The 26,199-nt window shown below is 42.4% G+C and overlaps 1 protein-coding gene across 1 annotated transcript in view; it reads left to right on the plus strand.

Moving 5' to 3' along the window:
* The window catches only part of SORCS3 (sortilin related VPS10 domain containing receptor 3), a 642,617-nt gene that overhangs the window by 492,345 nt on the left and 124,073 nt on the right, over positions 1–26,199 (plus strand). The window contains exon 8 of the mRNA XM_055424699.2: positions 19,903–19,992. Within this exon, the coding sequence (XP_055280674.2) occupies positions 19,903–19,992 (90 nt within the window). The remainder of the gene's footprint in view (positions 1–19,902; positions 19,993–26,199) is intronic.

Genomic DNA, 26,199 nt, shown 5'->3' on the forward strand with positions numbered 1-26,199 from the left:
CATTGAAATTACCTTTGCCAAGTTCATCAAGGGTAGTTTGGAATGGAATCTGGACAACACCCCTCAATAATGACATTGGTGGACTTGTCTGCAGCTTTGAAATCTGATACTCCTTCCTCCTTGAAGCAGCCTCTCTCATTTGCCTCTTTGATAATATGCAGCCCATGTCTTCCCCGTACCCCTTCAGTCTCTTCTTCCTTTCCTGCACAGGTGCCTCTTCCTTTGCCCACCTTTTAAATGTGGTCTTTTCTCAGGGCCCTCACTAGGTTCCTTCTCTCTGCTCACTTCTGCCCTGTGATCATTCCCTCCCATCTATTCCTATAGCAGAGCATCAATTACCAACCAGATGTTGATGATTCCCCAATGTTTCCTGCTGAGACAGAGTGGCTCTGGGGAGGGTTTCTTTATTTACAAGATGCCCATCAATCTTTTTGGCATGGCGATCTCTTCACTCTATTCAAAGTTTTGTTGTGCCTGTCTCTAATAAGTGAATCCGGTTTGCTTCTTCCCAGATCTGCTGAGGCTTCATGGAAGTTATTGAATACAGTGCTTGTCGCTTGCTAGGCCAAAACAGCAAGGAGTGTTTTTGCTTAATCTCAGAGAATTGTTCTGTGTTAGCTATGTATTAGAACCTAAGTATTTGCCTTTTTAATAGTACGTGGATGGGATATGTCTGGTTTAGGGCTGTCATTTTTTTGTTCTGTTTTCACTTTGTGTATCACCTCTGAGTAATTGGTAATAGCTGCATAGAAAACTGTGTTACCATGATTCTGTAGGAATGGCTGATTTTGTTAATTAACAGTATCTCCATGGGCATGAGAGGGAGGGGTGGTGACATGTCTGCTGAGCAGTGCATCTTACAGGGAGAGTGGCACTCGGCGTCTTGCTATCCAGGAGCCTCACGTGGCTGCATGCAACCTCTGTGTTCTGGTCTGGAAGGTTGGCGTACTGTCCAGGGCCACAAACACGTCTAAATTCAGCTCAAAGGAATGAGATCAGCTCCACAACTTTCAAATCTCTTCCGTTGTTTGGAAATCTGCAAGTTCCTATTTCCAAAGCAGTGATTCTTCAGAATGATTTTCCACTGAGCCACTGCACCATTTTTTAACCTACCAATCAGAAAATTGGAAGAACTGTTGTCTTTGTTGAAAAAGGACCTCACGTTTATTTAGTGCCAAGTTCCTACCTGGCATGTGTACATTTTAGTTTACTTTATTCTACTTTATCTTCATAAAATCTCAGTATGGTACATAGCATCATCTTTATTTTGCAAAGGAAGAAACTGAATTTCAGGAAATTTTAGAGTCTCACCCTTTGTTGTATAGCTTAATAAATGGTAGAGTGAGGAGGATCTGACCTCAGGGCTCCCTGGATTCATAAAGGGTGGCAAAATCAAACCATGATCCTCTCATTCATGTCTCCAAGAAGATCTTCACATTAGCACTGAGTATGCTGGTATTCTCAGTAACTTTTCTGGATGACTATAAAGGTGAAATAGACAGATGCTGCCCCTGTCTTGGTAGAAAGCAGTGGCAGGAAAGCTTCATTCCACTGCTAGTTCAGTGGCCTGTTTGTCAGGATCTCTTTCAATTTTGCTTCAGATCAGAAACTTTCTGCATCATTAACCAAAGAAAGGCTTAATGAAATTCAGTACAAGGTAATCATGCCTGCATCTCTGAGAGTTGTCCCTCAGATACACTTAAAGGATTATTCAAATACTCATCACTGGGGTGCCAAGGGGGTGAGTGACAACATGGTTAATCATCATTACCTTCCCCACTTGCCTTGCACCTCTCCTATGCTTGATCCAATTTCCATGATCTATTTCAAGAAACTGTGTCTCTTGTATTCCAATCCAGGGTGCAGAAGAACTGTGGAATCATGACCCGATCAGGTCTCCCTGTTATCCTGCCCTTTCAAGTTCCTGCAGGTCTCTGCCACACACTCTGCTAAGCCCAGCTCCCAGGAGGATCCCTTTTCTGGGGCCTTCTATTAAAGATAATTGTAATGTTGTAAAAACAACAGTGTTGATAATGAAGGTACTTGGACTGTTGACTGAGAAGCAGACTATTAAGTCCAGTTCTCTCCCTATTACCATTCTAACTAGAATATATATTTCAGAGGTTCAGCTTTTAAAAATTTTAATTGCTCTTTAATTCCTTTGCTAGCTAATGGGGTAAACAGACATTTTGGATTTCTGCAAGTAGCTTTTAAGACTCAGATTCTGAAAATCCTCAGGGTCAGCCAAAATAAGATCTTCTTGGAGTTTTATGTGGTGGAGCCAGTGGGTAAACAATCAGTTTGATTTGATTGAATGCTTACTATGTACCCAAGGCTGTCTGAGACTGAAGTGTTGCTTGGTAGATTCATTCATTCATTTTCATTTAGCAGTCATTCACTGAGCACTTAAGATGCTCCTATTACTGTGCTCAATGAAAGGGGTATAATGGTAGACAAGACTGACAAAGCGGCTGTCTTCAGTTTTGTTAGTTTAGATGAAGAGGTAGGACTGGATGGCCTGAGCGTCTCCATGAGCGATGCTCAAAGCAGCTAAGGTCTGTAAGGCTCCTTCCCAGAGAGAGAAAGACCCATAAGGCATGATATGATCAGGGGCATTTCCTAGAGAATGCAAGGCTCAAGCCAGTTCCCAAAGAAGGGAATTGATTTGAGGAGTCCATCTCCAGGACCAGCCAGTGCTCCAAAGAAAGGAAACGTTTCATGGCAGGAGACAGTGTCCATGGTGTGGAGCAGGCGGCTGGGCCGGGGGTGGCAAGTATCCCTGTCTTTAAGTCTGGTCTCACCATAACTCGCTCTGTGACCGTGGGCCATTTTTTTTTTCCTCCCTGGAAATCAGTTGCCTTACCACAAAACGTTAAGATGGCATCCAAGTAGAGCTTTCAAACTTTTTGTTGTTGCTGTTCTTAACAGTGGGAACCACTTTTCAGACAACAATGTTCAAGGAATTCCATTGTGTAAAACAGATGCAGGTGGAATGGATCTAGTTCTAAGTGAAGAGTTATATCATCTCTCTCATCCACCCAGCCTCCTCTTCACCTTCTTACAGACACTCTCAAAGTATCTCTGTAGAATTCTAGAATGCCATAGAATCCAGTTTGGAAGGCAGTGAACTGTATGATATGACTCCAGAAATTCCCTTCTATTGGTAAAATGCCACAAGACTGCTCACTCTACCAGGTGGTCCATTGATTCAGACACAGAGAAGGGACTACTATTTGGAAGTATTTCCCAACTCATTTCTCCAGTGTCAGAAAAAAATTTAAAAAATTGGTATGCAGCCAATTCCTCAACAGAGTTGCTGAAGCATTCTTCCTCTCTTTCCTTTCACATCCATTCACTGAGGGCTCAGTATGGAGATGGTGCAGCAGATCAAAAATTAAACAGCAGAAAAACCCAAAAGTTCCTGCCATGGAAGCGTTTGTATTTAGTGGGAGAGAGAGAGATAATACATAAGCAAAACAATAAAGAAGAAAAATAATTGCATATATGAGAAATCTGTGCAGAAATAGGCATAACTGTAAGAGCCAATAATAGCGAGGAGAGGACTTCATTCCTTTTTTGATTCCATCAGCCCCTCAACACATTTTCTGCAGTTACTGCTACTCACAAAGCACGGGGCCCCACTGTGGAGATGTTATAGTGAACACAAGACCGACCCTAGTCTTCTCATGTGGGCTTACGATTTAGATGGATTCTCATCTCTGATAGTCACTAGGAGGCAAAAATAAAATAACGGAAAAGTATAAATTAAGAAAAATTGTGTATGTGTCTGCTTGTGTGTGTGTATAAAATATTCCCTGATTTTGCTTTTGAGGCTGGGACATGTGAAGTGTTTTCATGACAGGCGGATTCACGCATCCTCATTCTTCCCCCTTCCTAAACTGGGAGTCAGAAGGTCTGAACAGAAATCAATTCCTGCAATTTATTTTTAACTTCTTTCTCCTTAGCCAGGATTGATTTTTGTCTTTGTGATCAATGGCAGAGAGAATAGCTCCATGGCCTGAGCAGCTGTTCAAGCAGTCAGTCTGGTCGACCCCACATCTATTGAACGGACTTTAGAAGCTGATTATGAAAGTAATAGGATGAAGATGTTTAAAGGATGGGCCTGATTACCCCTGCCTTCCTGGTGAAAATGCCTTCAGGTGGGGGTAAGGCAGTGGGACACCCTGTCATTCCTAGTGGGTAAAACCTATCATGGTGAAGCTGGGAAGAGGGGAGGCCTTGGGGATCAGCTTCTTGTTTGCCAACCGGACTCTCTCCCTCCCTTCCTTTTAAGCTCTTTCCTTTTCTTCCTCCTCCTATTTCATCCTTATTACATCAACTGCTGTTAGATTCAGAACTGCAAGCAAAACATCTGTTGTAAAAAAAAAAAAAGGAAATTGATTGGTTCTTCTCTCACTGTTTCTTGGGCTTTAAAATTGTCTGATTCTTTAATCTCCATTCTCTCCTCCTCCTCCCTTGTTTTCTTCTAATCCAGCTTGTGTGTAATGGGAGCGTGAAATCAGACACTTACCCTCTCTCCCTCTAGCCTTGGAACCTCTCGAGGCTGAGCTAGATTGCTTCCACTTCCTTCTATGAAAAATGTTTTTGGAAGGAATGCATACCTTGTGATCCTGTTTGGTGGTAATTCCAATGAATGCAATTTGAATGGAGAGGGAGCCATACCCAAGGCCTTCTGTCTGGTTCTCCAGAATAAACGCCTGCAGTTTTACTGCCTGCCCCAGGTGGCAATTGCTTGCAGACTGCAGTGTTGAGGAATCATCCCAGGGCTCTTAGTATGCTGTGTTTATTATCTCAGGGCGCTGTGTAATTGCTTCTTAGGTGTTTGTGGGGGCAGGGAGGGAAGGTGTAGAAGCAGTGACTTTCTTACTTCCTCTGAAATATCTGAGATGAGTCCTGTGAGGCGGACTGAAAGTACCTCTTCTATGTAAACATTTTCTCTCTCCAGATTTGTCCTTGCCCTTCCTCCACAAGTTTTATCTCCTAACTAATTTTCTCTCTTATTGAATAATCTATAGTTCTTGGAGAAACAGTTGTATATAAAGAATCAGCTACCATTTCTTGAGAGGCTAGTATGAGCTCAGTTCTGTTCAGTTCAGTTCAGTCGCTCAGTCGTGTCCGACTCCTTGTGACCCCATGAATCACAGCATGCCAGGCCTCCCTGTCCATCAGCTAGGCATATTATTAATGAATTTAATTGTTATGACATCATATTTGGAGAGTCCTGCTCTTAATTCCATTTCACAGAAGAGGCACAGAGCAGTTAAGTCATTTTCCCAAGATCACACAGCCAGCAGAGTGGAACAGAGATTTGACCTAGGCAGACTGATACCAGAGCCTTCTTTCTCAATCTCTGCTCTTGTTCTGCTGTTCAAATAAGACTCACGACTTAAACTTCCTTGTTTGCCTGAAGTAAATTGGGTCAAGAACTGTGTAAAGGGGCATGAGCGGGGTTGGAAAGCTTAACACAGAGTAGATGCTTAAAACAGGTTTGTATTGTCATTGAATGATGACAACAAAAATAAACTGACGGCAGGGGGCAAGGCTGGGGGAAGGGATAGTAAGGGAGTTAGATCACATGTGCACACTGCTGTATTTAATCACCAGTCCAGGTTTGATGCATGATACAGGATGCTCGGGGCTGGTGCATGGGGATGACCCAGAGAGAGGATAAGGGGGGGAAGGAGGTAGGACGGGGGTTCAGGAAGGGGAACATATGTACACCCAGGGCGGATTCATGTCAATGTATGGCAAAACCAACCAATATAATATTGTAAAGTAAAAAAATAAATAAATAAATAAAAGATCTGGAAAGGTAAAAAAATAAATGAATAAAAATAAAATAAAATAGATTACCAGCAGGGTCCCCCTGTATTTCACAGGGAACTCTGCTCAATGTTATGTGACAACCTGGATGAGAGGGAGTTAGGGGGAGAATGGATATACATGTGTATGTGTGGCTGAGTCCCTTTGCTGTCCACCTGAAACTATCATAACTTTATTAATTGGCTATATGCCAAAATGAAAGGTTAAAAAGAAAGAAACTGACAGCATAGGATCTTAGGAGATAGGAATTGAAGACAACATTCATGCTGAGGAAACCGAGACCAGGAAGTGAAAGGAGGAGGCTCACAGAGATGTGACATTTTTGCATCTCTGCTTTTCGTCAGGTGTGTGTTGGGCCTATATTTTGAGGGTTTTTATCTGCTTTGAGGTGAAACTGAGGTGTGGGGCAGTTAAGCGCTTTTTCCTAAAGAGTCCTAATTGCTGTTGGGCTGGGGGAAGTTTAGGATCCTTGTCTGAGCTTCTGCTCTGATGTTTTTCATAAATTTTCATAACAAAGAACCAAGTCAGTAACCCCAAAAGATGCAGAAAGATAAAATCCCAGATAACCCAGCTGTAACTCTTGGATGTTTCCTTGAAGCGGAATCACATTCCTGACATGAACCACCTCTGCAGAGATAAACAAATAAAATTTTAATAAGATTATTGAGCAGTGTAGTATAGACATTTTATTGAAAGTGTCAAGTGAAAATGAAGCAGAGTGTTTATGTCAGATGATGAATGGCAAAAGCCCTTAATAAAATCTCCACATACCCACTGTTTCTTGCCCTTCTCCCAAAGTGCCTCTTGTGGAACCGGTCGAGCACCATTGGTCCAATCACTTGGGTCTCCTGTCCTGCTGCCTCTCCAGCTCCTCTGGCCAGGTCCACCCCCAACTTTTCTCTCCCCATCTCACTTTGGTGTGTAGGTCAGTTCAGCTGTGATCGGGTTTCTCCAGTTTTCTATCCTCAAATCCATCTCCTCATTCAGCAAAGAAGATGTCCTTCAATGTGAGAATCCCCTCTCCTCCTAAGGCAGTGGGAGTGTAAATAACACTTAGACAGTAAAGAATCAGCCTGCAACACAGGAGACCAGGGTTTGATCCCCAGGTGGGAAAGATCCCCTGGAGAAGGGAATGGCTGCACCCTCCAGTATGCTTGCCTGGAGAATTCCTTGGACAGAGGAGGCTGGTGGGCTACAGTCCATGGCGTTGCAAAGAGTCAGACATAACTGAGCAACTAACACTTTTACTTTTCATACACTTATTACTGGTGTTTGTGTACACACATGCATACCACACAGTGGAGGGTGATCCAGAAGAAGGCTTGTGCCTGCATCTCTGGAGTCAGGCAGATATGAGCTGAAATCCAAGCTCAGCCCTACCAGCTGTGTCACTCTTCCATCTCCATGTATTAGTCATGTTTTCTATAAAATGATACAGGATGAGTATGGACTCCAACTTGCCCAGCATTGACTTATTGTAATTCTAGAAGGATCATGAGAATAAATTGAGTAAACTGTTGTGGTTCTGGGGTAGGGGAGTTGTAGCCACACGTTCTGGGAAACAAACTCACTCATAAGGACAATGCAGATAGTGGAGTGCAGTTTATTATACCAGCAGGCCCAAGGCAGAGTCTCCTCTTAGCCAAGGACCCCAAACAGTTTTTGTGAAAACCTTATATACCCTAAGTGTACGTGCCCAAACCCACCTCCCCAGATTCCCTGAAACTAGTTTGAACAAAGGAAAAGAAAGATACAAAGTTAACCCATCATTCGTATGCCTTAAACCCGTGATTTGTATGCCTTAAGCCTAGGTAGTTAACAGTGGACAATTATCAATAGGCCTGTGGTCATACACCAGTAGGCATAATAACATTTATGATTCTATTTGGTTACACAGATAATTAGGGTATTCTTTTAGGCAACGGAGAGTCTAGGTAGGAGCCCTGGGGCTCTTCCATCCGGGGAGTCTGATTTTCCAGTTTGTATGTCATTTCCGTAGATACAAGGCACATAGCTCAAAGTCCACAGTCCAGCCCAGGATGGAATCCTGCTTTCAAGATGGAACCTGTTTTGTCTGTTTCCTCCTTCAGGGGTTTCTCTGTTTTATACTTCTTAGCTTTTACTCTGCTCAGAGTACCGTGGCATTAGCATTCATTCTGCATTGCCATTGGTACATCTTACATGTTTGGCTTATTTTTACAAAGAAATGGTGAACTCCATGAGGTCACAGCCCATGACTCCTGTGATATCTAACACAGTCTGGGCACAAAAGTGCTGAATAAGTAAATACGTTGATTGATTGATCAATGTAACACGTAGTAGAATTGGGGCTGATATCCCTAATGAGATGTCTGAATGTGATTAATGTTCGAAGAATGATGTGAATTTGGCCAGACCTTTAATTAATATGTGGTTTCAGCAGTGGATAGGGAAAAACATCTTGTAATCTGCTTCTTCGTGTCCCACAGGAAAGCACTCTTTCTTATGGCCCCTGGTTTTCCATGGTGTGGTGTTGCCAACCACTCAAAGGAGTATTTGATGTAAAATCAAGACCCACTTGTAGAAATCCATGCAATTATCTCCGCTTTGTGTTTTTTTAATCTTGATTTAGTGAACACAGAATGATGCAGCTTAGCAACATGAAAAGAGCCTCGGGCTTCAAGTCAGAAGTTTGGAGGTTGGCTGTGAGCCTTACCTTTTAGTAGCAAGGTGACCGCGTGGGGCCTGTCTGGGCCTCAGGGCCCCTGAATTCTAACATGGGGATGTACTGATAATTAGACCTCCCTGGCATGCTTGTGCTCCAGCCAAATGAGATTCAGTCCAGTGATGAAAACGAATGGCACAAAGCAAAATGCTCTACAAATATGAGTTGTGACATGGGTGCCAGGTACCAAGAGGTAGTCAAATGAGAATAGGATATATTGTCTCCCCTCAAAGATGATACAAGAGACCCTCTTCTAGTAATCTCCTCAGCAGTTGATAAGTGCAACAAGAGAGCTACAGAGAGCCCTGAGAATCAGAGGAAGAAAGGCTGGATTCGAGCTGGGAAATCCAGATGGAGGAGGATTCTTTAAGGAGGTTGTTTTTGATGTAAGCCAGTGTGAATTTCCTTAATGCTGGTTTTTCTAAGGATCTGGGTCAGGATGAACCCCTTCAGGAAACTGGTCCTAAACTAGCTATTCTTTGGAGAGGCTCTGCAGTAGACTCTTTAGACTCGCTCAGGGTTGCACAGGGTAGTGGACATTGTCAAAATTTAAAGACTCAAGTTCAAATCCAGGCTCTGCTGCTGTGAAGCTGAGTGACCTTACGTGTGTCATTAACTTTATCAGTAAAGCGGGGCTGTACAGTATCTCTCCACCAAGGTTGCTGTGCGTGAGGGCAGACATTGCATAACAAGAGGGAGCACCAAGCCTGACTTTTCAACAGTGATGCTTCTGCTGGTGGAGGACAGGACAAGAATGACACAGACAGTACAATGGGGAAGCTCCAAGAAATAGCGGTTGGCATTTTACAAGTATTCATGGCTCTCTTGGGGAGGTGGCAAAGTTTCCTGAAGAAAACAGGTTGACAGATGGTTTAAATCCATCCACTGCTGTCCCCAAATTCACTCATGAGGGATGCAAATCCCATGCCAGAGAAGTTTGGCTGTTATATCTAGCAGCCCACGTATCTCCAAGTCTGCCTAGAAATCCCATATCTCAAAGACACATCCCTGCTTCTCTAGAAAATTAATGGCTTTGTTTGCCTTGCCCTTTTAAGTTCTTTAAAATACTGTGAACATATCAATAAAATTAGTCATTCTCTAAACAGATATGTGTACCTGCCATTTATCGCATGTGGCTGAACACACATAGGTTCTAAAGCTCTGCCCGTCCATTTCTTGCTTCTCGTCTCATATTCCATACTGCCTCTAACCTTTCAGTCTGCAGACAACTATAACCCGACAGGGTATATGTAGCTTCTGCCCCAGTGGCAAATGTTAATGCCCTACACAGTCTATAGACTGGGCACGTTTGTATCATCAGCTTGGATTCTGTACTAATGCTGCCATAAAAACTGTAGACTGAGTGGTTTATGAAGAACAGAAGTTTATTTCTCACAAGTCTGGAAGCTGGAAAGTCCAAGATCAAGGCGCTGACAGATTTGGTGTCTGTTCATAGATGGTCAACTTGTTGCTGTGTCCTTGTGTGTAGTATCAGAGTACTCTCTGGGGTCCCTCTGGTAAGAGCACTAGTCTCCTCATGAGGGCTCCACCCCCATGCCCTAATCATCTCTCAAAGGCCCCACCTCCATATACCATCACAATGGGGATTAGGTTTCAACATATAAAATACAGGGAGATACAGAAACTCAATTTATAGCAATTTGTCAGTAAAAATACTTCTAAAATCTTTGGGTTCCTGGATACATAAACAGGTCAATCATAACATCCTATTCATTGTACTCATATAATAATTTACAGATAACATGAAAACGTTTTACTATCTTATCTCATTTACTTTCTGTAAGAGAATAGTAACTATTATTTCCATTCTATAGAAAAATAACCTTGAAACTCCAACAGACTATTTCAGTTCACTTCAGTCGCTCAGTCATGTCCAACTCTTTGCGACCCCATGAATCACAGCACACCAGGCCTCCCTGTCCATCACCAACTCCTGGAGTTCACTCAAACTCATGTCCATCGAGTCGGTGATGCCATCCAGCCATCTTATTCTCTGCTGTCCCCTTCTCCTCCTGCCCCCAACCCCTCCCAGCATCAGACTCTTTTCCAGTGAGTCAACTCGTCGCATGAGGTGGCCAAAGTATTGGAGTTTCAGCTTTAGCATCAGTCCTTCCAATGAACACCCAGGACTGATCTCCTTTAGAATGGACTGGTTGGATCTCCTTGCAGTCCAAGGGACTCTCAAGAGTCTTCTCCAACACCACAGTTCAAAAGCATCAATTCTTTGGCGATCAGCTTTCTTCACAGTCCAACTCTCACATCCATACATGACCACTGGAAAAACCATAGCCTTGACTAGACTGGACCTTTGTTGGTAATGTCTCTGCTTTTTAATATGCTGTCTAGGTTTACTATGCCTAAAATTGCATGTCTGATACATGCATGCCTGATACATGATTGAGCTGAAACTAGAATCATTAATGTTACAGATACTGGCACCTTTTACCTTCCTTCCTCCTTCTCCTCTCCCACTCTTTTGTTTTAATTTTCTGAAATTCTGGAATGTTATATAAAAGACAGAGGCTAGTGTCTGGACTGCAAGTATTTTAGCCAATTAATTGACCTCATAATATCTACCAGTATAAAGGAAATAGCCTATGTAATATCTCAAAGAGAAAAACTTTTAAATAAGTATAGGAAAACTGTATAAGCTTGACTCCTTGCAATATCTTTTCTAGCCCTTTCTCAGTCTATCTTTTATGAAACCATACTACATTCACAGTGTACTACATTCAAAAAACAGTGTGGGACATTTGTAAAAGCGGAAGTCAGGCTCTTTTGATAGTGAATTGTAATATTTGTCTTTAAGGTTTCCCTAAGTAGTGTTTCCTTTTCTGTGAAGCTCTGGCTTCCTGATTTAGAACACTCAATGTAGATTGTCTGAGTTTTAGCTTTTTTTAAAATTTATTACTATATTAACTGGGAGTATTCAAATGCTCCCAAATTACTGTATTAACTGGGAGTATTCAAATGCTTCCAATAACAATTCAAATCCATATAAATTGGTTTTATTGCTGCACTTACCATCTTTGCCTTTTCATCCACCAACAAAACTAGGAGAGGAAAAACAATGAACTTCCATTTTTATGGGTAAAGTGGACATTCCAAGAACTTCTTTCACTCCTTTTAAATCATAAAAGCTAGAACATGAAGATAAGATTTGTATCCATTCATGGTCAAATCTCTGGCACAAAACATATTGGGTTGGTAGTCTCCATAAGTGAATCTTCTCCACAAAGTCATCCTTGCTGATGGCAACAAGAATTTCAGTCCTTTCTCCCCAGTTGATTTTGACCAGGAAGCCCACTTGGCGACCCCAGCACTTCCTGAAGCCTCCAGTTTGCATGTCAATTGTCACCATGGTCAGTCACCATAAACCCTCCAATATGTTAGACCGATAGAGGCACCTATGCCTCTATTTCAGCAGGGACAGGTAATATGCATTGAGTACTTAGCATGTGCCAGGTTTAAGGTTAAACTCTTTACATGCCATGGTGGATTCAATCATCATAATAACATATCAGGAAAGTTCCAGAAAAACATCTACTTCTGCTTTATTGACTACGCCAAAGCCTTTGTGTGGATCACAACAAACTGTGGAAAATTCTTCAAGAGATGGTGATACCAGACTACCTGACCTGCCTCCTGAGAAATCTTTATGCAGGTCAGGAAGCAAAAGTCAGAACCAGACGTAGAACAACAGACTTGTTCCAAATTGGGAAAGGAGTATGTCAAGGCTGTATATTGTCACCTTGCTTATTTAACTTACATGCAGAGTACATCATACGAAATGCTGGGCTGGATGAAGCACAAGCTGGAATCAAGATTGCTGGGAGAAATATCAATAACCTCAGATATGCAGATGACACCACCCTTATGGCAGAAAGTGAAGAAGAACTAAAGAGCCTCTTGATGAAAGTGAAAGAGGAGAGTGAAAAAGTTGGCTTAAAATTCAACATTCAGAAAACTGAATGGTCCCATCACTTCATGGCAAATAGATAGGGGAACAGTGGAAACAGTGACAGACTGTTTTGGGAGGCTCCAAAATCACTGCAGATAGTGACTGTAGCCATGAAATTGAAAGACACTTACTCCTTCAAAGAAAAGTTATCACCAACATATTGAAAAGCAGAGACATTACTTTGCCAGCAAAGGTCCATCTAGTCAAAGCTATGGCTTTTCCAGTAGTCATGTTTGGATGTGAGAGTTGGACCATAAGGAAAGCTGAGTGCCAAAGAATTGATGCTTTTGAACTGTGGTGTTGGAGAAGACTCTTGAGAGTCCCTTGGACTGCAAGACGATCAAACAGTCAATCCTGAAGGAAATCAGTCCTGAATATTCATTGGAAGGACTGATGCTGAAGCTGAAACTCAATAATTTGGTCACCTGATGCAAAGAACTAACTCACTGGAAAAGACCCTGATGCTGGGGAAGATTGATGGCAGGAGAAGAAGAGGACAGCAGAGGGTGAGATGGTTGGATGTCATCACTGACTCAATGGAAATGAGTTCAAATAAGCTCTGGGAGTTGGTGATGGACAGGGAAGCCTGGTGTGCTACAGTCCATGGGGTTGCAAGGAGTCAGACACGACTGAGCGACTGAAATGAACTCAACATTAATATCTCAATTTTCCAGAAGAAGAAATTAGGAAGGTTAAATTACCTGTTCAAGGTCACCAAACCAGCATACGACAGAAGCAGGATTCAAACACGTGTCTGAGATCCCAACTGATATACTATAATGCTTAACAATCAGAAGAGTCTCCCTTGAAAATAGATAATTGGAAACATCAAGTCTAACCCCTTTATTTGAAAAACAATGTCAGAGAGTTAGGCCTCCTGGCTCTTATTGTAGTGTTGTGTGTGGTCTAGATATGGTCTTTGTAACATGCTTTTCTAACCCACCCCCTGTTCTGCACCTTGCTAGCATTCCCCATAGCTGGTGAAGGCTCCAAGAAGTCTCTTGGCAGGGCTGGTGACCAGGCAGTTGCTTTCTCAGTAGTTTTTGGCCAGTTGTGTGGTGAACACGCCTTTCCTCCAGCACTGCCCTCCACATGCGTGTGTGCGCACACACTCATATACAGAGCAGTACTGGCTTCACATCAACTGTCTTAACCCAAATCTATTCTTGATGAAGCTATTTTGGGGGCTATGTTAGGGCCCCCATAAAAAATTTTTACGGGAAAATCTGTTTCAAAAAAGTTCAGCCTCAGCAGGAGTGTTGTTAGGCATTAGACCCAGTCCTTCTAGAAACAGGCAGATAAAACTGCATATTTCATTAGAAGCCCAGAGCCTCCAGGACGTAAAACAAGCAAACACCAGTTTGACAAACATTAAATTCAACATCAAACAGTCTAGCAGGGGAGATGGCTTGCTGATAGGTGTCTTGTTTTTCCAAATGCCTTACCCAGTTCTGGTTCAGACACACAGTGCAGTGCCTTAGCAGAAAGCTTTCAGAAAATGAGCTCAAGATGACAGAGGTGATGAAACCTACCATGTAGAAGCTCCCAGGCCAGCCTGACACATAGAGCCACATCCTAATGAGACCAGTGGCTATTTATTAACTCTTGTGACCTGGTAGTCAGAAGCCTATTTCTTTGTTCTTGAAGAAGAAATATGATCTTTAAAGGAATTATGTAGGAGGAGAAGAAGAGAAAGGTCTAACAACGTCAAAATGTATTTTAAATAATCTGAATAGAATTAATGAGCAAAGAAATTGGAAAAGTTAATTGTGCATCTTAACAACTCGACTGTCCCCTTTCATTTTTTGAGAAGGAGGAAATAATGCAAAGGCTGCAAGAGAAACAAGTAATGTATGCCCATGAAGGTGGTCATTTCTCTTGTCTTAGGTTCTTCACATCATCCTGGACCAAGCAAGGTCCTCTAGCTGGAAAAACTTCTAAATGTCAACTCCTATGAAGGTGACAGCTCTTGTGTAAGCTGAATTTATTTCCATTATAATCCCTCTTTATTCACCAATTCCAATAGCAACACCATTGACTCCTATGCAACAATAGAACCTTGATTTCTCAGGGACAGGGAACTGACATGAAAGATCTGCCTTGTTGGTGGGTATCTCAACCAGGAAATTGGGAGTTGAATGACCAGGATTCATTCCTTTCCACGGAGAGGTATGGAAACCCCACGTAGTCTGAGGGACCAGAATAAGGTTTGCAGTCACATAAACTTGGGTTCAAATTCCAGTTCCAGCATTTACTTGCTGTGTGTCTTTGAGCATGTGGTATAAGTTCCCTATGCCTCAGTTTCTCACCTGATTACAAATCGGAAAGCTGGTTCATACAAAATAGTGCCTGGAATATAATAAATGCTCAAGAAATTTATTAATACTTTTACCTTGTAAGGGTACTAATAATGGTTTTAACAATAATAACAGTAATAGTAATATTTATTAGGGATATTGAATAGTAAAGTGAATCTGAAGCTCTCATTACGTGATAGATATTTGAACGTGTTAGTTTCTACTTCTCAGAAGCCATATGTCCACTTATGAATTCTAGAGACATTACAAGTTTTCTTCTCTCTGTGACAGAAAAAGGTTCAATATGACTCAAGGCCTTCTGGTTCCAATTCTGAGGGGCAGATTTCTTTCTCTCCTCCAAGACAAGTCATCATCCAGAAGCAAAGAGAAATGGAAAAAATAAAGGATATGTCAGATTAGACTTGGTTACAGAAGGCATGGGAACAAGTCAGAAGAGACAGATGTGTTTAATGGCCAATGCATTTGTCCAAAGGAATCATTTTCACTGGCCAGGAGCCCAATTAAACCTGTAAAATGGAAATCCAGAAAATCAGATTAACGAGCCAGTCATTAGTGAGGAAAAGACCCAGCTAATTCTGTGTTTAGCATGACAGATGGGCCCAGAGCAAATAATTGGATGACATTCATCAAATGTAAAATAAAAGGTGTCACTGAAAGGGAAAGTAGTAATAATCTCTTGGATTTACAGTGCCAGCAAATTTGCTTGTAAGGAAGAGAAAAGTTCATCAAAATAGATTAATAGTTGCTAAACTTTATTCCCTCCTTGTGTGGTTGCCAGAGAACCACACAAATAATAGCGGAGAGGCAGCAAATGCACTAGGCTAGTATCATTCGGTGCGGGGAGGACTCTGCTCCCCAAGGGAAGTGCTAGAACTTCTGTGTGGAGGTGAGTCCCTGGGACCAGCAGGGACTGGGCAAGGATGGCGGGTGCTTCTCTGTAGCCACCGTTCGTTAGTCACTAAACAACAGAGAAAATAGAATCTGAAGGCTCTCCGGTTAAGTGAATGAATCATATTTCATTGTTCAGTTAGTCAGTTAAGTACTGACCTCCTGCCCTATGCCTGGCATTTTTGGGGATGTGTTCATTCCTAGTTATATGTTCAAGCATAGGCTGGAATTGTGCATGGCTGGGTCAATGAAGGGCTGTATGTTGTTGGACAAATTAGTGACCTCTCAGCCTCTATTTCCTGACCCATAGAGGCTATATCCTCTATGGGTCAGGAATATATAATATAATGTGTGTGTGTGTGTGCGTGTATGTATGTAAATGAAGTATGGTTTAGAAACTGCTCACTGTAGCATCTTCCATGTTGTAAGTTTTCACTGCATGGTAATTATTGCTCTTCTTGTTTTTATTAACTCACGTCTTCTCTTCTAAGAAGACATCATTTTTAAGATTTAGCATCAATGCCATGACAGATTTTCTGGGGATGTAAACACATACACGCACGTCAATTACAGAGATTTAAAAGAACATGTTTTAAAGACACTGGAATCAAGGAAATGTAGTGCTGAAATTACGATACAACTGGTGACATGAATAGGATGAATAGAGGATTTGTCAGTCGCAGGAGGAGGAGAGCAGGTTTAGAGCCAAACTTTACTAGGTTCATATTTGTCTTATCTTGGGCAAGACATTCCATAGACTCTGAAGGGTTGTCAGCGGGGTTAAACTATTAATAGATAATTTATGTAAGGGATACATGCAGTTCTGGAGAATGGAAGATGAACCCAATTGATGACAATTTTATCATTATTTTTATCATCATGCATCCACTGATTGCTGCCATGAGATCAGCATTATTTAGGAATTAAGAAGTTATAATAAGACATGGTGGAGAAGGCAATGGCAAGCCACTCCCGTACTCTTGCCTGGAAAATCCCATGGATGGAGGAGCCTGGTGGGCTGCAGTCCATGGGGTCGCTAGGGGTCGGACACGACTGAGCGACTTCACTTTCACTTTTCACTTTCACACATTGGAGAAGGAAATGGCAATCCACTCCAGTGTTCTTGCCTGGAGAATCCCAGGGACGGGGGAGCCTGGTGGGCTTCCGTCTATGGGGTCACACAGAGTCGGACACGACTGAAGTGACTTAGCAGCAGCAGCAATAAGACATGGAGGGATCACTATAGGTATATGTACGCCACAGGAGTAAATGTTGAAAGTGCTGTAGAAATGGAAATAACAAAATTCAGGAATTGAGAGGAGGGAGAATTTAGAATGGTGCTGTCCACACCAAGGCCTGTGACCTCCTGGGCCTTCCATGAGGTGTGAAGCCTCAGGTTGGTTTCTACAGTACAGCCAGTGCATGACTGGGACAGAGGAAGGGCTGCGGGAGCCAGCCGGATGTCCCTGGGAGATGCTGTGATGCCAGAGGTAGCAGATAGCCTCTGAGCTCCTTGGGCTTTGTGCAGCCGTTTCATACTTCAGATTATTCCTTGGTATTTCTGAAGTGTAGTTCCATTTTTATGATATACTTAAGTGCAGACTCTCCCGGGTGGTATGTGTGAGCTTAACAGAGAGAGAGAGAAAGAGAGAGGGAGCCTGTGCTTGAATAGGGCTATAACAGGCACAGCTGGGCTGCGTTCCAGAGTCAGTGGGGCTGAACACACACTCAAGGGGACCACTTTGCTTTCCTTCAACCCTCGGTAACTTGGAAACCCCACCGGCCTTGCTCTGTGCCACTGATGAGAAGTCTGGCGGTGCTGTCATCTTGTTCCCTATGGAGGTGACTGGATCTCCTGGGGAAAGGCGTTTTTAGTTGCTGAGTTCTGGCCGGCGTTAGTGCTGGGATTTGCCTCTTGTGATGCTGGGCTCATTCACTAAAGGTGAGGATGGTGAAGTTCAGCATGTCTTCTAGAGAACTGATTTTTAAGCATTTGATAGGTAACCAGAAGGTGTATTCTGGGGTTTAAATGCTTTATCACTGGGCAAATGGTCTTCTTGTGGGGGTGATAAAAATGATTTAGAACTATAAGAGGTGGTGGCAGTATAACACTGTGGATGTGCTAAATGTCAGTGAACTGTACACTTTAAAATGGTTAATCTTCTCTTATATGAATTTCATCTCGGTTAAAAAAATTTTTTATCATCACTAAACACAAAATTCAGGAAAGTAGCTGCATCTGAGAGGGAGGCAGGGTTCAAGATAGGTGAGGAGCAGAGAGGCACAGAGCTGTATGTCAGTTGGCATTAAAGTTCTGCTTCTGTGCTGCTCTAAGTGTGGTCCCCAGACCAGCAGTATCAACATCATCTGGAAACTTATTAGCGGATTCATGTCAATGTATGGCAAAACCAACCAATATAATATTGTAAAATAATTAGCCTCTAATAAAAATTAAAAAAAAAAAGAAAACACAACTCTTGGACCCCACCCAGACTGATTGAATCAGAGGCTCCATGGGTGGGGCCCAGCAGTCTAATAAGCTTTCCAGGTGATTCTGGTGCATCCTGAAATTTCAAAACTACTGAACTGCTTCTTGGGTTTGCAGGTATGTTTACATGTGTTGGTTTTACAATTAAAAGTAAAACCAGATTAAAGAAGCAAATAAATAGCAAATTAAAGAAGCAAATAATTGCCAGGATTAATGGTGATTGTGTTTAGAACCAAGGGTTAAATTTAACTAGATTTATGCAATTGAGATTTATTTTAAAAAGAAAAGTTATCTGCAACTCATTGATCTTAATCTGTCAACATCCCACATCTAAGCCGACACAGAACAACATAGATTCAGAACAGATGTCTTACCCAGAAAAAAAAAAAAAGGTCTTGGAATACAAGACAAGAGTGATTCTAGTTAGAAAATAGAGATGTGAGGATAGCAGTGACCATCAGGCAGAAAGCTGGTCTCTCCCGTTGGTTTCCAGCCTAAGTCTTTGCACCAGGTTTTTTTCCCAGCTCTGCCCTCACACTGACTCGAACATCTGCTCTCCCTGGCAACTTGTGGTGCCTGCTTTGTGGACTTCCAATCTGCACAGGAGCTGCCATACCTTAGAGTGAGAGTGAGGAGTGATGGGTGGCTTTCACTAGAAATGTAACAACCTCCCACTCTCAGCAGCCGCTATGGATGGGCACCAGGGTTGGACCAGATATGGGGGACTGGCCTGTCTCCAGCAAGTGCTGGGGCCTTAGTGAGTGCAGAGCCTGTGCCCCCAGTAATTGCCTCCTCAGCACAGAAGCCTGGTTGCTATTGTTTCCCTGCTATTTTCTCTGAACAGGCTATGTTGTCTTCTCCTGTGAATATTAATCTCCCCTGAGTTAGGGTAATTGGACCAAGAGCAGCCATCTGCAGAGCTATGCAATTTGGCAGGCTTTTCAGCAAGTGCACACCAGAGGACCATTTCTTGCTGTGGTTTCTGGGTTCCTCTAAGAATCCCTCTTTCCTCTAGTGAGGTTTCAGACCTTGACATCACCAGTCATGAACTAGCAGAACTGAGATTCAGGCTTCGGATTTCTGATTTTCAAATCCAGAGTTCTTTCTTTGACTTTTGATGCCTTTAATTAACTTGCATATGCAAAGAATCAACAAGTATCTGTTCAGTGCATGGATTTGTAAAAGTAAAGGAAAAAAAATTGTGCTCAGATGGGAAGTGAAGTTAATTGCAAAGTCACAACAGCTTTGAGCAATAGTAATTATCCAGATTCAGAAAAAAAGTTTGATAATCATGTCATCATTGCAATGGATTAAAAACTGTTTAAAAAAATAGAATATGTATATCATGAGTATAGCCCATATCAATAGCTTCTCTGTTTTCTGTTGAAATGTTTATCGTGTATGAATTCAGAGCATAGTGACCAAGTAGAGAGCCCCTGCTCCCCTAGATATCACCAGTCATGGGGAAAGACTGCTGGAATTGCTCTCTTATTGTCTAAGTGCTGTGATAAGGGAGTAACTTAGGGTGCCATGGGGTTGGAGGATCAAAGGCAACAGGGAATATTCCCTTAAAGGTTGTCACAAACCTACTGTGGTTATTGATGGAGAGGCTACTACTTTCCACCTTGCACTGGATCTGTAGCCCCATCTGACCTTTCTGTGTTTCCCCATGATCCAGGTAACAACTGGTGGAAGAGCCAGCTACTACGTGTCCTACCGGCGAGAGGCCTTCGCTCAGATAAAGCTGCCCAAATACTCGCTGCCCAAGGTATTCATCACCTGCTGCCCTGGGGCCTGCCAGACAAAGCGGCAGGGAGAGGCTGTCTTGTTGGGCTGTGGAAGGTTTGATCCCTTTCTGGGAGACAGCAGGCATTCAGCCTGACTTACCACTGGGGGTTTGGCCTCTGCTAATGTCAGTGAATCTGGGTTCTGTGTTCCCCTCCCAGCAGGATACCCAGGTAAGAGTTTTGATTTCCTATGACTCAAACATAGAGTATAACCTTGAGTTGTTTCCCAGGACAGGTAGTGAAAGGAACACTAGGTTTGAAATCTCTTTTGTTGGTCCCTATCTTTCACAAGGGCCTTATTGATGAATAGAAGGCCAGACTCAGAATGGCCTAGGTAGAAACTTTATATGCACACACACATATATGTGTGTGTGTCTGTGTGTCTGAGTGAGAGAGAGAGAGATTGTAGCTGATGGGTACATCAGAGAGAGAGAGACTGTAGCTGATGGGTACATCCTGCAACTGTGATCCTATACAGTGGTCCTATAAAGTCAATTACAGATGTTACAGAAAATGAGAAATTAATGCTCAGGGCCCCAGGGGCTACATATACTTATATATATGTAAGGTGCACAGGTGAGTCCCATGTCTTTCATGCTTCTCTCTACATTTTAATGCTAAATATAAATGCGCTGCTTGTAATTCCACTCCCTTCTGCCACAATGAGTAATTAAAAAGGAATAATTTACTATAATGTTAATATCGAATCATGGCATTTTAACTCCTGTTTTGGAAAATCATAACACTTATTCTGTGGACCTCATCCCTTGTAAACAATGGCTCCTGGGAAGAGATGGATCTTAGAACCTCAGTGTGAACATGGGCAGGCCTTAATTGCATTAAAGCCTCAATTGCATTATTGAGGCTGCAAAGAAGCAAAGTCTCAGGTTGGACATACATCAAATGTAAAGTTACTAAGACTTACATCTCCAAGCCAGTGCTAGGAAGCATACCATGAAAAGTGAAATGAGCACAGAGGCAGACGGGATTACGAGATAAGAAGGTAGATAACCATCTGCCCCTAGTTGTTTTTGTCCATTTATTTACTCATATAATCATGCACATATTCATTGTTTCCCTCCTTTATTCACCCATTGATCTTGTCGTTCTTCCATTTAGGTTTTTACTCAGTGCCATGCATCAAACTCAGCTTTGTGGTTAGAGTGGTAGATAAGACACAAACATTCCCTGCCTTCATAAACTTGTATTCTGGTAGAGATGGTAAACAAGCAATTGTGGGTGTGAGAGGTGTTATAGGCACAGAAGTTCAAGGTCCATTGTGACATGATAGTTGAAGCTCACCAAATATGGGTAGTGAGGGCTAGTTTTCTAAAGAAAGTGATGCTTAAGATGATTCAAGGAAGATGAGTTAACCCTGCAAATAAGTGTTCTGGAAGCTGGGAGAAAATACATACACTGGCCCTATTTTAAGAGAAGGCTTCCCAGGTGGTGCTAATAGTAAAAAGCCTGCTTGCCAATGCAGGAGATATAAGAGACGTAGGTTCGATCCCTGGTTCAGGAAGATCCCTTGGAGGAGGAAATGGCAACCCACTCCAGTATTCTTGCCTGGAGAATCCCATGAACAGAGGAGCCTGGTGGGCTACAGTTCATAGGGTTAAAAGAGTCGGACACAATTGAAGTGACTTAGCATGCACACACGTGTGCATATGATTTATTTAACAAACTAGAAGGCCATATTAAGGGATAGGGTTGCATAGAAGAGATGGAGACATTGGCAGGGATCATAGTAAGTAGCCCCAGGGGCCACAGGCATTAATCTCTCACTTTCTATAACGTCTTTGTGATTGACTTTATAGGACCATTTCATAGGATCATGGTTGCAGAATGTACCCATCAGCTATTTTAAACCCAAGCAGGAAAGAGGTACCCTGCTTGCAGAACATGAAGAAGGGGTAGTTCATTATCTGAGAATGACCTTTAGCAGCAATCTGGTGATTTCCATGTATTGGCCCAGGAAAAGAGTTTCAGGAACTTTCTAAACCACATTCTCCATGTGGCACCTATTTTATTTTTTTATGTATGCCTATTTTATGTATTTTTAACTTTCTCAGGAAAACAGTTTGCTCCCCTGGGGAGTATGGCTGCAGGTGGGAACAAATGAAGCCTGACATCGATCACAACCCTAGAACACTCCATTAATGATTAGCAGCCCCACGGCAATTTACTGTGATGGACTACCATCCATGCAGCTCCTTTGATAGAACTTCATCCAGAACAGCTTCTCATTAATATGAGGGCTGCTGTGAAAATAGCTGGATGGTTATTGATCCCCTTTATTAGTCAGCATTGACCCGAATTTTTGTAACCTCGGACTAGGATGTGAGGACAGAGTGGGTGGAAGGAGATTGGTTCTTTCCATTGTTTAAAAATTGCAATGGCTTTTAAACATGTTGTTGCCATTCCATGTAATGCCACAGCTGCTGTTGGGCATCTTGCTTAAGCACAAAAACACAGAAAAGCTCCCTGTCATCATTGCCCTCACACTTCTACTCCCAGTCTGTTCAGAATATGCTCTCCTGGGGCACTCCTTGGCTTTGGAGTGTTTTGCAGGGAAGGAAATGAAGCCCATTAATAATGAGCAGCATTACTAGGGGCAGCAACCTTGTGCTGAGTCCTCCATAACCCAGCCCCTGGGCATCGAGTTGGCACTCTCAGGCCACTGTCATGAAAAGCACATACTAGCAGAGGGCTTGGAGCCAGATGATGGCAGCCCTGGCAGCCTTGGGAAAAGACAATGGAGCTCTTGAAGAGAATGAACAGAAACCAGGGCTTTCATTCCAGCTCTGCCACCTGCTCATCTATGAGCCCAGGTCTTCTCATCTGTGAAATGGGTATCATAATACCATGTGGCAAAGTTGTGAGGATGTAGCAAATGACTTGTTGGTAAAGCATAAAGTGCTGGGCAAGTCTAAGCAACACTTGTGATCAGGGGAAATACTACTGATGCTCTTAACCTGCCAGATGAGTTCCTGGTGGGGTCATATCCCAGGCTTCCCTTGCTTTCAGAGCTGCTTACCGCACTGGGCCACTCTGAGTCTCATAGACCTCCACTTGTCTCTTAGATTCTGGACTTATTCTTGACTTTCTATTCTAACAGTCATTTCTGCAGGATAAAAGATTGTTTTTTGCTGGTTTATTTTTATGTGGAACTCAGTTCATTGATGACAATGTTGAACTTGACTTGAGCTTCAAATTCCTGGAGAACAGCAGCATTTAGGAAACCCTCCTACCCTTTTGTGTTCCTGAACATGGTTTACTGCAAAGTCCCCACTCCTGCCTTCTCTTAAATGTTCCTTGTGTTTACCTTTGGCAAGACCAGATTCCTGTCCTTTTTCTCGTAAATGATTAGCTGAACCATTTGTCCCCACTGACCAATCTGTATAAAATGCTAGTTAATTCAGCTGGACCAAACTTAGGTCTGATTTTTCTTCTGAGAATCACCTGACCTTAAGGAAAACAATTTCCTGTCTGCCTATTCACCTCAGTCCCCACAGTTCATTCCAGCCTTGCTTTACTTCTCCCAATACAGGTGATTCTTTTCTGCCCTCACTCTGGGGGTGCTTGCAGATATTTTGATCGGAGTGCTTTCCCTATTACAATAGTTTTTTCAAATAAAATCACTCCTTACCTGAATCTGGGTTTGTTTCTGACAGTAGAAACCCCAGTTTTTGTTTTTTTTTTCCTGGTTTCCTTTCCTGGATCCCCTTCCCTTGCTATCCTTAAAATGTTGATGTTCCTAAGTTCTCCTTGCATCCTTCATGGTTCCTGAGTGACCTCATTCCTTGTCTTCATACCGGTGAGTTCTATATCCACAGCTCCTATGCGCCTCTGTGCATTAAATTCTGAACTGCATTGTTAACTGCCTGTTAGAGGTACATCCCCTTAATGGTCCCATTTAACAATTGAGCTCAGAGTCTCTCCCTTTGGGCCTTTATATCTCCCCCTTCTCACATGTTTACTTATTTGCTTCATTTATTTACTCAGTAAGCTTTTGTTGGATGTCTACCACATGCTAGATACTCTGGTAAGTGCCAAAATAAACTAATAAATAAGAGAGACATAGCTTCCGCTCTCTGAGAGCTTAGAGTCTAATGAGAGAGGCAGACATCACACAAATAATTGTAGAAGTGATTGTTAATTTTGATTGTAATGAATACTCTAAGAGAAAAGAAGATTTTGTAATTCAGATATCTGAGCTAGTAAAGGTATGGCCTTCTGCCTTAGCCCCTGTAGATGCCACCTGCTTACTGCCTCACCAGCTCATTCCACAGGGTTTTTACAGAGAATCTACTTTCTTAGTTCAGCCCTTGTGAACTTGGAGGTTGCCATGACCTTTTAAGCCTTCTCCTTGCCTCTAGCATTGCCCCATTTAAATCCACTCTTCACAGTGCTTCCACACTGAAAATTATCATGTAAAGAACTTGATCATCTTAAACAAAATCTATGCATTAACCAACTTCTCCTTCTGCTTCAAATCTTGTGTCAACTTTGTACCCTCTTCGGTAGAACTTCACTGTACCCTGCAGAACCCCTTGTAAGGTGACCACTCTCTATCTTCCTCAGCGGAAAATTGCCTTCAGGCTCTTCTCGGTTCCATACAGTCCCTTGAATGCTCCATCCTCTCTCTCACCTCTAAGCCTTTGTACTCCTTTCACCACTTTCGGGCTGTCTATTATAGTCCTTAGTCAAGTTCACAAAAGGCTATACAGTTTGTGACGTCTCCACCACCAAGCGTGCATCTTCTTGAAGTCAGGTCCTATGTTTTGTTCCTCTCTGTATTTATTATGGTGTTTGGCACAAGAATGAAGTTATATTGGGCCCAGGTTAAATAAAATGTTTCAATAACACAGAGGTATTTTTATTATTGTTCACCTAGGAAGTTGTAAGTTTAGATTTTTCTAAAAGCAACTATGATTCTTCCTAGTGACTGTATTGGGAGGGGGTAGGGGGAGGGTGTATTTATAATCATTTAAATAAGGAAGTGACACATGCTTTGAAATTAGATTGGGGTAGCAAGATGAAAGAAATAAGTTTATTGTCATTCAGATTCCTATTGGACCAAATTTAAGTAAAAATGCTTGTTTGTTGTTGTTGTTTTTCTGGAAGACTTAATATTCTGATTCTTGGTTGACCCCTGTTCAACTCTAAGACTTTTTAGAGAGGACACATCGTTCAGAGTTTTTCAAAAATTGACGCCCCAAATTGCATGCACCAGCATCATCTGGAGGGTTGTTCAGGTGGTAGAACCCAAGGTTCCACACCAGACACACTGAATCAGAATCTCAGGCATTGGGTCCCATGAGTCTGCATGCTGTCAGGAGCTCCAGGTCATACTGATGCACACTGCATTGGTAAGGAGTTTAGGTCGTCTTAGGCTCAAATCTTAGTAACTTATTAATTTATTAGCTAAGGAATTCTCAAGCAGAAATCCTGTAACTCTATATACTAGAGAGTAGTCTGTCATCCTAGAGCCTGGAATTCCTGCTCACCAGGTGACACAGTCCCAGTGCAGGTCTAAACTAAAAGGCACTCACAGCAAATCTGGCTGCTTCTAATCCTGACCATGCCCCAGTGTTTTAAGTTGCCCCCCATCCACTTCTTTTACATTAGTTTAGTCTAAAATAACTTAGCTCATTCATTTTATGACCAAAACATCTGGGGAAAGCCAAACATTTCTATTGCATTTTTAACAGGGTAAGTGAATTTAATCCAAATTTCCTGCAGCTGCTATTTCCCCTCCTACTGGGTTCCTGGGCTTTCATTCCACACCAACACAACATGACTTCATCAGATGGTTTTTAAGAGTAAGCCTCATTTCCATTTTCAAGCACCTCCGCAGGAACCTGCAATTCTACAAGGTGTGTAAACACAAACGGGCAGAGCAAGTGAGGTCTTAATCAAGGTGACCTCGGAAGTCCAAGGCTAGAGTCTGAGATTTCACAGAGGACCTCCAATAAAAAAGTTCCAGAACTCGTTTTCTTACTCTTCCCACCTCCCAGCTGTCCAAATCAAATGAGTTTGCTTCTTTTTAAAATCAGTTAGGAGGAGCTCTCCATGGTTCTGATATTATAGACATGGCTGCTCCTGTGTTTTGTTGAAAGCATTTCTGGGAAAGGTTGGTCAAATAAGGTAAAGGCTAGACCCACCCTACTTGTTTACTTACTGTC

Source organism: Moschus berezovskii, chromosome 12, assembly GCF_049115385.1.
Source record: "Moschus berezovskii isolate FMDL1 chromosome 12, NW_MosBer_1.0, whole genome shotgun sequence".
NCBI lineage: Eukaryota > Metazoa > Chordata > Mammalia > Artiodactyla > Moschidae > Moschus > Moschus berezovskii.